The sequence below is a fragment of the Barbus barbus genome, assembly GCF_936440315.1.
Source record: "Barbus barbus genome assembly, chromosome: 24".
NCBI lineage: Eukaryota > Metazoa > Chordata > Actinopteri > Cypriniformes > Cyprinidae > Barbus > Barbus barbus.
Genome location: NC_136752.1, coordinates 3,214,862 through 3,227,070, shown reverse-complemented (window position 1 = coordinate 3,227,070; position 12,209 = coordinate 3,214,862). Strand labels below are relative to the sequence as shown.

Below are 12,209 nucleotides of genomic sequence, written 5' to 3'. Positions count from 1 at the left end.
ACTATGGCCACTTTATTGGTGAATCTCACAAAAGCTGTCAAAACTACAAAAAATTAGACTTCATTTTGTTTACACAATATAATTTTGATTCTTGTGTGAAATGTCACCTGAATTTTTTCGTGAGATTCACCCTCAAGTACTCACCAGTGTATGCCTTGATCTCTGCTATCCGTGTCGGTGAAATGAGAGTCCAGGAACATATCTTTATGAATTCGGCCTACCAAACAATAAATATCAGATGCCACCTGCTCTTCTGAGTTCACCAAGGGCAACATAATGTTCAAAGCCTTCTGTCTGTCTCCTGGTAGGTTCCTCCTGCAGAGACAGACCAAAAAGAGACTGTCAAATTCAGAAATTAACCAAAAAAATATTCTGGAATTAAAGGTTAGACACGGCCAACTATATGTAAGCCTTTTATAGGCTACTTTCATTAAAACACTTTGACCCGGTGCTGCTTTCAGAACTTGGCACTGTTTGTTGGATGAGCCCAATAAAGTAACACTGACTCAACCAATGGAGTCTGGAACAAGACCATGTTTTCATAAGATCTCTCATCAATGGTTTTTATGCCATGTCCTAGCCAGGTGCTGGATGTTATTTCTACTTAACTCAGTTTGTAGTAAAATCTCATTGTTCCACTTCACAATACTGTGTACACTACGTTCAAAAGTTTGGAGATGTTTTTTTAAGGATTCACATTCAATTGATCAAAAGTGACATAAAATACATTTGTAATAAACATACTCCATTTCAAATAATTGTTGTTCCTTTGATCAGGAAAAATTCTGAAAAAAAAAAAAGTTTTGGTAACACTTTACGGTAAGGGTACATGAACTACAATGAATTCATGCATAAATTAATGTGTGAATTATGCATTAATATCTCATGAATTATCAGGAACTAACATGAGTTCAAAGTCTTTCATTCATGAGGTTTTCTTTCTTCACAAAAAATCAAGGTCTTTACTATCCATTGTGGATAAAGCTATGCTTATGGTACATGATTCAAAAAAGCATTATTTGTGCATGTAAGACTACTTGAATTATTAAGGGCATATACAAAAATCCACATTACCTCATGCATGCATACAGGCTAGAACAGTATATCAATTAATGTGAGAACTAATGTTTTTCATTAAATATGATATGAGTTATCAAGCATGTTCATATCTTCTTCATAGTAGCCTGCAGGTAAATGTACAGAGCCCAACATTGGCCAATCACAGCACATATAGTATATGAATTCTGTTAACATCCAAATACAGTAGTCATCATTAACTAAGCATTAGCTTCTCATGACTTCATCATGTGTGTATATTAAACATCAAACATTCTGATTAGCTGTGATTATGATTATGTGGTGTCACAGCATTTTAAAGAGACAAATTACTTGATGTTGTAAACCTAGGACAATTGTGCTTAGTTAAGACACAGTAAGATGTTCAGTGTCACCTGTTGAGGGCAAAGGCGTAGTGGAACTTTATGTGAGGATGAGCCTCTGGGTCAAAGGTCGGCAGCTTTTCCAGTGTTTCAACTAAGTTCACAATGGATTCATAATCCTACAAACAGATAAGCACAAAACAAAAACGAAACCGTTCACAAAAAAAATCATATTTATTATAAAATTACGCTCATTTACAACACATGACAAAATGATACAAAGGAATGATACTGTCGTAAAAGTACATTTAGTTTCTTTGTATACTGTATTTCTTTAGTTTAAACCTGTGGTAAATGATAAAAAACAACGTTCAGAATGATTCTCGCATGTAAAGTTTATTTGCTTCCTACTTCACTCAAACTAAAGCACTAAAATAATGACATCCTCTTAAATAAGAGTTATAGTTTGAACTGACTGCACATTATCAGTAACCACAAAAACATAAATAATTCATTAGACCTTTGATACATTTTCTTTCACTCTGAAGCTTTGAAATGTATTAGGTACTGCACTACACTATAATTTTCAACTTGAAAGTAATAATGTCTAATTCATGAACAAACAGTTCTTTTGATCTGTTTATGTTAGTAAATTAGACTGAACAATTCACGAATCAGTCTTTCTTTCATGGCCAATTATTAAAACCTGTGTCAAGTATGTGATGTCTGGTGATAATGTAAAAGATGAAGTGCAAGAACCAACGAATCAAGTTGAATGATTCATTTAAACAAACTGAATCGCCCAAATGAGTCAAACGTCTAAACGCTAAAACAGAGCTGCAAAACTGAGCCAAAAATCATAATGATTATGACATTACAATCATTAACATATGACCGGCCACATTTTTACATCAACACCTACTAAGTTCTGTAACATGGCCCACCCATGATGGACAATGCTGGTATGCAGAGGTTAGCAAACATAAAGAGCTAATTCACATACACAAAGACAAACTTACAAATCCGGTAACAAAAACCACCCATTTAATTTTGAGGCTTTAAGAAAGGGTGGAAAATTGTGATGAAATTAATTTATAAGTGTTTTTGGTGCCAAGAGACCTCGACTACATGCGGACATCAGGAATAAATGCTATGCAAGTGTAGAATTTGGCTTAAGAAGATGAAATGAAATGAATTTGAGGAAAAGAAACTACATAACTGTAGTTAAAAGTCATTTATTATACTTTTTTACTTCTAAAGTAACTTACTCCCAAGGTGTGTCCGAATAATAGCAGAGCGTTTATGACTTCCTGTACTGCTCATAAATGTTTAACTGGACAGGCACTAATAGTCCTAACAATATTAGTATCCTTTCTTTGAACACATACTGAAATGATCGGTACACAACTTCCACATCCAAAACAAACAGTCCTTTTATTGTTAGGTTAGCTGATTTAACAGCCTACCAATTTTGTCTTTACAAAATGTTCTGCCTCCATTCAGTAGCAGCTCCACAGACATAAAGAGAAGGCAGCGAGCGTAAAGCAGAGCCAAGCTTAGGGACACACCAAGCTCTACACCTCACCTTCACATCTTCAGGGGAAATCTATGGTAGAGGAGCTTATTCTTTCCTTGGGAACGATTGTTCTTGGTTGTCACAAACTGCAAATGCCAAAACTAACATTATTTGCTCTCTCTATATATATAATATTTATAATATTTCATGGGCTACTTTAATCAGAGCAAATCATGCTAACATTTTAGGAAATGGACCTTAACCATCACAATCATGAATTACTAGAACATTCCAGGTTCAATACAAATTAAGCTTAATTGACTAAATCTGTAGCATGCAGTTGATTACTACAGAAAATGATTTCTAGTCATCAGTTTGAAAAATCAAATACTCAAAGTGGAAGCATTTGGGGGGGGGGAAGACATTCTGGAAGTTAAAAAGCAGAAATGAGCATCTTGCAGTTTGGTTAAAGTATCAGCTTTTCAGAACAAAAATGTGTTTAAGATGTACAATCGGGAGTACTGTGTTTGACGCCGATACACCTCAGGTTATGTGTTACTGATGTAATTCTTGAGGGTGGAGTGTACTCCGAGTAAACAGTGTTTTTATGGACCATTTACCATGCATCATTTACAAGGTGTACCCTGTTTACATGGTCATGACAGGAGCTGAATATTGGATGTACATTTGCACAAAGTAAACAATTTTTATCACAGTAGTCTCATGTTAATCGAGACCCTGCTGGTAAGGGAATGCTTGTTAATGAGAATTAATAGGTGTCATCACGTTTGCAGTGAGGTGAGAGAGTATAAAACCCTGGGAGATGGGATGAGAGAGATCCAGACAGAAGAGCGTGCTGGCAGTATGTGTATGTGGATCCTGCCTACCCAGTGGGTCACCACATTTATATGTTTTTGTTAAGGAAGCACGTTTACCAGCTGCTCTGCAACCCAGACCTTTTTCCCCCTCACCAATCCACCTTTTTCCAAACGAGTCTACTGTGTTTTAAGTTATGGGTGGCACTTCCGGTTTATGAAGCAAATCATACTCAAATAAGAACTCTGCCAATAAACCAATAAACTCTGCCAATAAACCTTATCTGTCCGTGAACATTTTCAGTCATGCTCTATTTTTAAACATCAGGACAATAAAAAAACGCTTAGTATTTTAATGTGACGCTGAATACAATGACAAAATCTTTGACAGCATCTATTTTCAGTAAGATCAGTTGTGTTCTGTTCCTTCTGATTCTTGTTTTTTTCTTTGCATTTCAATGTATTTCTGAGAAAAAGTCAACAGACTGTGCAGTTGTGGCCTGCTCTCCTGTTTCTATCCCCAAATCCTCACTCTAAAGCTTAATCACCCCCCCCCCCCCCTCCTCCCTTTTTTTTTTTTTTTTTACTTCTAATCCCTATCAGAAGCATTTTACTGGAATATTTCTAAAGCTAGGAAACATTTTGAAATATCCATCAGTGTTGCAGTTAATGATAACGTTTGGATTAACACAACATGCATGTTACATAAACGTGCATATAATATTTAACATCCAAAAGACTCGTTCATTTGAGCTTTTGGGGTTATTCATAGCCTTCTGAAAGTATTTTGTTTTTAACTTAATTTTGCTTTTGATGTTCAACAGTTGAGGAGTGAAAAGACTGACCCTAACACGTTGCTGAATGTTTACCGTTTAACAGCAGTTACTACCATAATTCACACAAAGTGTCATGGTGTCATTTGTAGGCAAAAGGTGGACACACTGAACCCGTTGTGTGAACCTGTTAACATGTGACCTAAATCAACCAATAACATTCTCCCTTCACTCATTTCACCAGTGCATACACGTTTTGCTTAAAGAAAATCTTTAAAGTTAAACAGATTTGTAATGTTACAAATATTTTGCAGTCACTGTGAATTACAACCAAAAGTTTATGTGATGCAGTTACCTGAATATCTCTGTATGACAGAAGGAGGTTGATGACAACATCAGCTGAAAGACACTCTACGTTATCGAGCCGCTGCTGGATCCGTCTGAGTTCAGCCGCTAGCTCTGCTCCGGTGTAAAGCTCACGCGCTTTACGAATCTCATTCAGAACCGTCTCACGGAAGTACTGGCTAAACAAGCACAAAAAACAGACAAAAACTAAAGTTACTCAACTATGCAAGAATGGAAATACACTTTGCAGATTCACAAAAGTTATTATCATACACTCACACAATTTTAGGAACAACATTTCAACCCCAAAGTTGATTAGTTTGAGCAGTATATGCTGTAATTACACCATCTGAGCCCATGAAACATCTCCACTGATGGCTACCAGTGTGTTCAGTATAATGACCCTAAATTTCAATACATAGGGGCAAAAATGCCCCTGTATAAGTCTGTCTTACATTTCTATATGACATAGTTAAGCACACAAAAGCACAATACTTTTAATAATGTGTCTTTTCGCTTTATTTCGCCAACAAAAATAGTTCCAAACAAAGCAATCACAGAATGGTTGTATGACCCCAAGCTAAACAGAATACATCAGCGTTTTTGAACAAATCAATTCAGTGAGCCATTCATTAATACAGCCATTACAGCATTAATACTTGCTCCTGAATAAATCAGCCAATTGAATGAATTGCTTAAATGAATGCCACAAAAACCATCTTAATAAGACAGTGACTTTTTTATATTTTAATTTTCAAACTATATTGAACACATTAATCTCATATCATTATAATAAACAAACTTCTGGCAGAGTCAGCAAATGTGGATCTTGTTCATTTATTTTTAAATTATTGCTTGTATGGTAATTAGATTCACTGTTGATGACTGGTGTCTTGAACTTGAGGACATGAGTACAGAAAGACACGCTCCATGTTCGATATGTGTTCTCCATGTGCTTCTTTGTCCAGTGAGTGACTGGGTTTGTCATGTTGTCGATGCTGAATAGTTGTTAGATACCTAAACTTTATTGTAAAGTCTGGTATTAAACACTGTACACGTCTGTCTTGTCTCTCGCATTAGCCTTGTCTTAAATTATTATGGTATTATGGCAGGACATTCAAACTTATTGATGAAACTACTTAAGGGTGGGCGATATGACCAAAATCTTAAACCATATCATGCATCATTCTGTTCATGACAGAGATACACCTCACCTAACTGTAGCTGAAAATCAAAATGTTCTAAATCAAAACCGGAACCATATAGTGCAGGCTTTTATCCAGAGCCACTTACATCGCATTTAAGCTATACATCTTCTCAGTTTATGCATCCCATGGGAATCAAACCCATGAAATTGGTATTGTTAGTGCCATGTGCTATACTTTAAAGCTGCAGAAATAATTTACTAACTTCACTTGAAAACTATTATGCAACTTTTACCTGATAATAATACTTACATTAACTAATATTTACAATATAGCAAATTTCAACTGGTTGATTATTGATATCACCAAAATGTATGCTATTTTATTGCTGACCTCTCAACAGTTCATATATAATATATATAGTGCTGCTTGAAAGTTCGTGAACCCTTTAGAATTAGCTATATTTCTGCATAAATATGACCCAAAACATAATCAGATTTTCACACAAGTCCTGAAAGTAGACAAAGAGAACCCAATCAAACAAATGAGACAAAAATATTTTCTTTGTCATTTATTTATTCAGGAAAATGATCCAATATTGCATATCTGTGAGTGGCAAAAGTATGTGAATCTCTTGGATTAGCAGTAAATTTAAAGGTGAAATTAGAGTCCATCTGTGCAGAGGTGTTTTCAGTCAGTGCAATAACTATCAAATGTCAGTACGTGACCTGTTTTATTCAAAGAACGGGGATCTATCAAAGTCTGATCATGTTTGTGGAAGAGAATCATGTCACGAATTACTGAGGACCTCGGAAAAAGAGTTGATGTTGCTCATAAGGCTAGAAAAGGTTACAAAACCATCTCTAAAGACTTTGGACACATCCACAGTCAGACAGATTGTGTACAAATGGAGGAAATTCAAGACCACTGTTACCTTCCCGAGAAGTGGGCGACCAACAAAGATCACTCCAAAGCAGAAAGTGTAATAGTCTGCGAGGTTGCAAAAGTTCCCAGGGTAACTTCTAATCAACTGAAGGCCTTTCTCACATTGACTAATGTTAATGAGCCCACCATCAGGAGAACACTGAGCAACCATGGTGTGCATCGCAGAGTTGCAAGAAGAAAGCCACTGTTCTCCAAAAAGAAAATTGCTTGCTAATGATCATGTTGACAAGCCTGAGGACTATTGGAGAAAGGTTTAATGGATGGATGAACCAAATAAAACTTATTGGTTTAAATGAGAAGCTATTATGTTCGGAGAAAAGAACACACTGCATTCCAGCTTAAGAATCTTATCCCATCTGTGAAACATGGTGGTGGTAGTGTCATGGCTTGGGTCTGTTTTACTGCATCTTGGCCAGGACAGCCTGCCATCATTGATGGAACAATAAATTCTGAATTATAGTAGCAGATTGTAAAGGAAAACGTCAGGATATCTGTTTAAGAACAGAGTCTCAAGAGAACGTGGGTCATGCAGCAAGACAACAACCCCAAGCACACTGACTGTAAGTCATTCTACCAAAGAATGGTTAAAGAAGAACAAAGTCAATGTTTTGGAATGGCTGAGTCAAAGTCCAGACCTTAATCCAATTAAAATGTTGTGACCTAAGCAAGCAGTTCATAGGAGGAAACCCACCAACATCACAGAGTTTAAGTGGTTCTGCATTAAGGAATGGGCTACAACTCCTACATGTTATTGTGCAGGACTGATCAGCATTTACAAGAAACTTTACCTTCAGTTACTGCAGCAAAAAAGGGTCACACCAGATACTGAAAGCAAAGATTCACATACTTTATACGCACAGATATGTAACACTATCATTTTTCTCAATAAATAAATGACAAAGAAAATATTTTTCTCTCACTTGCTTGATTCGGTTCCTTTTGTCTACTTTGAGGACTTATATGAAAATCTAATGATGTTTTGGGACATAAAAGGTACATCTTAAAAAATTAGAATATTGTGAAAAAGGTCAATATTTTTGTCACTCATTTCAGAAAGTGAAACCCATATACTATATAGATTCATTACACAGAGTGAAATACTTCAAATCACTAAAAGTTCCGTATTATAGTGTAAGAATGACAACATATCCACGTGTTCTAGTCTAATAATACAATTTTAATCAAAAAACACTTTTTAAAGGAGTATTTACCAGAAATATTATTTACCAGAATTTATTTAGGTGAAAAATGTAAATTCTGTATTTCTGAAAAAAAAAAAAAAAAAAAAAAAAAATTAACTTTATATATATATATATAAAATCAATGAATTGGAGATGCTTTTGATTATTACAATTTAATGGAACCATTAAAATAGAATCCAGAAAATTATGCAAAACAGAATTGGGTAAAGATAAAACTCTAAAACTCAATTAATTAGAAAGGCTTTTTGATTATTTTATTTAACCATTAAAAAACAGTATAGAAAAATGAAATTTGGAAATAAAATGGATTTCATAGGGCCCTATAATTATAATTTTTTTGTGGTAATAATAATAGATGTGAGTGAACAATAGCTTTTAAAATGACTTAAAATACATATATAATAGCAATGATGCAATAATAATTCATTCAAATAAAGTATCAAAAGCAAGAAATCATATGGTTTTATTGAACAAAACTGTTAAAATATATAATGTATTATAAACAATAGAGCTAACGTACATTCCGCATAACAACAAAGGCCTGGCGATTATTTTTACACATTACTGTGCGATCTAATCCTATTTTAATATTGACCAAGCACCATTTAATTCAAATGTCCACTTAATCATTCACTTAATGTCCATTTAATCTTTAATATTTTGCCATTTCTTAAGGACAGAAATACTATAGCCACTGTAATTAAATGAATTGATGTTCTTGATGTTCTTTATGTTTCAAGTTTTGAATGTCTATCACTTAAACTTGCTGGTCCTGCTCCACTTCTGATTCTGTTGATTTATAGACCCCCTAAACATAACGCGAGTTTCCTCTCTGAGTTGACAGAACTTCTAACTCTCGCCTGTGCCCAGCATGACAGAATCATAATGCTAGGTGACTTCAATATGCATGTTGATTCTGATTGTAATACTGATAAAGATTTTTTGTCTGTTTTGGATTATTTTGCTGCATCACAGCATATTGATTTTACACTGTTGGTATTGACAATGTTGGTGCTCAGGGTCATGAAATGGGCATCTCTGATCATAAACTTATTGTCTTTGGTTTTCTTCTCCCTCTTGTGAAACCAAAAACTAAAACTACTATTTCTTACGGTAACCTGAAATCTGTAACCACTGACAATTTTTCTGTTGCCATTGCTGCCTTCCGTCTCTCATCCGCACTCAACCTCCTGAGCCCAGTTGAGATACTCTCAAGTTTTAGTTTATAAGGCCCATATCGGCCTCGCACCTCAATACCTAGTCGAGTTAGTGCAACATATGTTCCTGCACGGACTCTTAGATCTAGCAATGATAACGTGCTTGTTGTGCCCAAGTATAAACTCTCTACAGTGGGTGGCAGATCTTTCTGTATTATAGGCCCTAAGCTATGGAATAACCTGCCCCATAATGTCCGTGTTGCCTCCTCTCTCCAGACCTTTAAGTCTCAACTTAAAACACATCTATTCACTTTGTTCTCTAAACAACTCTTCTACCTCTATGTTTCCCCTTTCTTCAACTTTCTGTCTATATGACACATGAAAATGGTTCAATGTTCATCATATGATTGCGAGACCTCTTGTTGTTAATTATCTGTAGTTCCTTGTTGTCAACACTTGTTTGTATGATTGTTCCCTCTGATTGTTTGGTGTATTATGTTTGCCAATTGCTTGTATTATTTTGTAAAGTGACCTTGGGTTCTTGAAAGGCATAGAAAAAAAAACATATTATTATTATTTGATATGTGGACATCAAAACGTGTAAACTCAGAGTGAGGGTTTGAGCATTTATTTTGAAACCGTGATGTATTCTCCTGTGTTTGCGTAGATTTATAAATGATTTACCTTACCAATCTGATGAACTGGCACAGGTTGTGTTCCCAGATGAACATTATAATAAACCCAAACTCACAACAACATGCAGAGATGGCGTATGAGACGCTCCACACATGTAAATGATAACAGTTTCTGTGTAACTCCTGTGAACAGAGCCGCGGTGAGACGCACATACATAACCTGCACGCATCTAAATAATTAAAGTGCATATACTGTATTAGAACTGCATGCATATGATTATTTAATTAAATCATAGCGTTTGTGAATTCACAATTATGCTTAGTTATGATTTTTAAATGGGTTTAATATATCATGCAGCAAAATTAAGTCGACGATTTTTAAAAATCGACTAGTCGACTAAAATTGAGGAATCGCGACAGCTCTATATATATATATATATATATATATGGTGAACTGAAACAATGTGAAAAACAATATACAATTAATACTTTAGGATGGGAGATATGACCAAAATTTTAAACCATATCATGTGCCATTCTGTTCATGGCTATTGTACTGTATTACTGCTATAAATGACTTTCAGTTAGTTGTAAGATGAAAATGAGAAGTGAGGAGATAAAGGAGGTAGTGAGTTCCCACCAGGTGTTGGTCTTGCAGCTGGTGAGCAGTTGAGTGAGTCTGTCCAGCAGTGGCATACAGATGGGCCCCAGCAGGGCCTCAAAGCTGGGCTGCATCAGTTCACTCAAACCCTTCATCAGACTGCTCTCACAGCAATACACCTTATTCTGAGGCGTCACCATGTATGGAATGAACATGTAGTTAGCGGCACATGTCTGGAAAAAGAGCAAATGGGAAACATGTCTGGAAAAAGAGCAAATATCCACAGTGAAAATGAACACTGATGAATAAATCAATAGTAAGCAGGTATATCATGGCCCAAAAATGGGTCAAAAGTATTTTCTGGGTTGTGGACAGCAGATTTAGAGTCATTTGGCAGTTTGCTATGTTCTCTTGACCTCCTACTGCATATCATTGCATTTCATATCTAACAAATCTTCAGAAGTTAACTCATAAACCTCTAAGAGTTATCCTGCCCCTAATTATTTTGTTGGCTAAAACAATTTTTGAACCTAATTATAAAATCCTACAACAAAGCTTGATGCAAAAGTCACAAACACCAAAATACACCAATAATGTGTCAAATTGCTTATCTCCAATACCATGATATAACCAAACATGAGGTTTTCTTTTTCCACGTTTTCAGGTTTGCAATCAAACCGATTAACCTACATGAATAACAGCACAAACTTAAGAAATGAGGCAAACAAAGACTTTCTTCTTTCTGTTTGAAAATGACAACAAATTAACATGCACCAGGGAGGAAGTAAAGATTAACACTTACCATATTCTTCTGACATATCACCTCCTGTATGTGACAAACAGCAGACACAAATGAATTCAGGTGGTATAAACGTCCAGTTCTTTTTTCAGGACTGTTTTCTGTCACACACATCCTAAATAATATACCGTGTCTTAAGCTTTTGAATAACCGTGTGTGTGAGCCCATGTTCAGAGCACTACACTGGTTTGACTAGTTCTGTAGTATATTCTGTTTCTGTTGAGTATGCAAGGTGCAATTTGCTCAACTTGGCCATCCATTTCCATTTACAACAATAAATCAAAAGTCATGACTATTACTTTCAATACCTTTTTCTTGCCAGATTATTTCATTGAACTTTTAAAAGCACTGTCAAATATTTTTGATTTAAAAATAATTTATCCTATATACCAGTTTAATTTGCAGAGAGAAAAATAAAAAAAAAAGCTTGTTTGGCTGACATCCTTAAAAGTGTAAACTCTCTGATGTTTTCAAATGAATGCCTGTTCTGCAGTTCTGTTTGTAGCTGCTTTTCATTTAAGATAAACTGGACATGGTGAATTAAACATTCACTGTAATAACATCACACTATTACAACAACGTAGCATGCTACTGGTAAAAACGTTATTGATGCATATTGTAGTGTTTCCAGAAACTGCAATTCCTATGCAATGCATTTCATTCCAAACATCTGTGTGCATGTGTGTTTGCCAAGCACCATCCCTCCACTAAATTCTGCCTAGCAATAAAATCACTGCCTTAAAGAGCTCATCTAAATATATCTCATATTATGCAATTTACTCCCCACTCACCTGGCATAATTCCATTTAGTAATGTAAAGTAATAACAGAGGTGTGTGACCTTGCCATGAGGATCTCCATGACAATAATGCCTGCCTACAATTCACTGTGGTAATAA

The 12,209-nt window shown here is 35.4% G+C and overlaps 1 protein-coding gene across 2 annotated transcripts in view; it reads right to left on the bottom strand.

Annotated features, from left to right (window-relative positions):
- LOC306844205 (mitogen-activated protein kinase kinase kinase 5-like) overlaps positions 1-12,209 on the bottom strand; it is a 40,277-nt gene that overhangs the window by 16,812 nt on the left and 11,256 nt on the right. The window contains exons 3-7 of one of the 2 annotated variants that reach the window (XM_079376165.1): positions 11,316-11,339; positions 10,553-10,746; positions 4,839-5,007; positions 1,452-1,558; positions 145-315 (exon numbers count right to left, since the gene is read on the bottom strand). In XM_079376165.1, coding sequence (XP_079232291.1) covers positions 145-315; positions 1,452-1,558; positions 4,839-5,007; positions 10,553-10,746; positions 11,316-11,339 — 665 coding nt within the window. The remainder of the gene's footprint in view (positions 1-144; positions 316-1,451; positions 1,559-4,838; positions 5,008-10,552; positions 10,747-11,315; positions 11,340-12,209) is intronic. The other variant, XM_079376166.1, reaches the window with a different exon arrangement.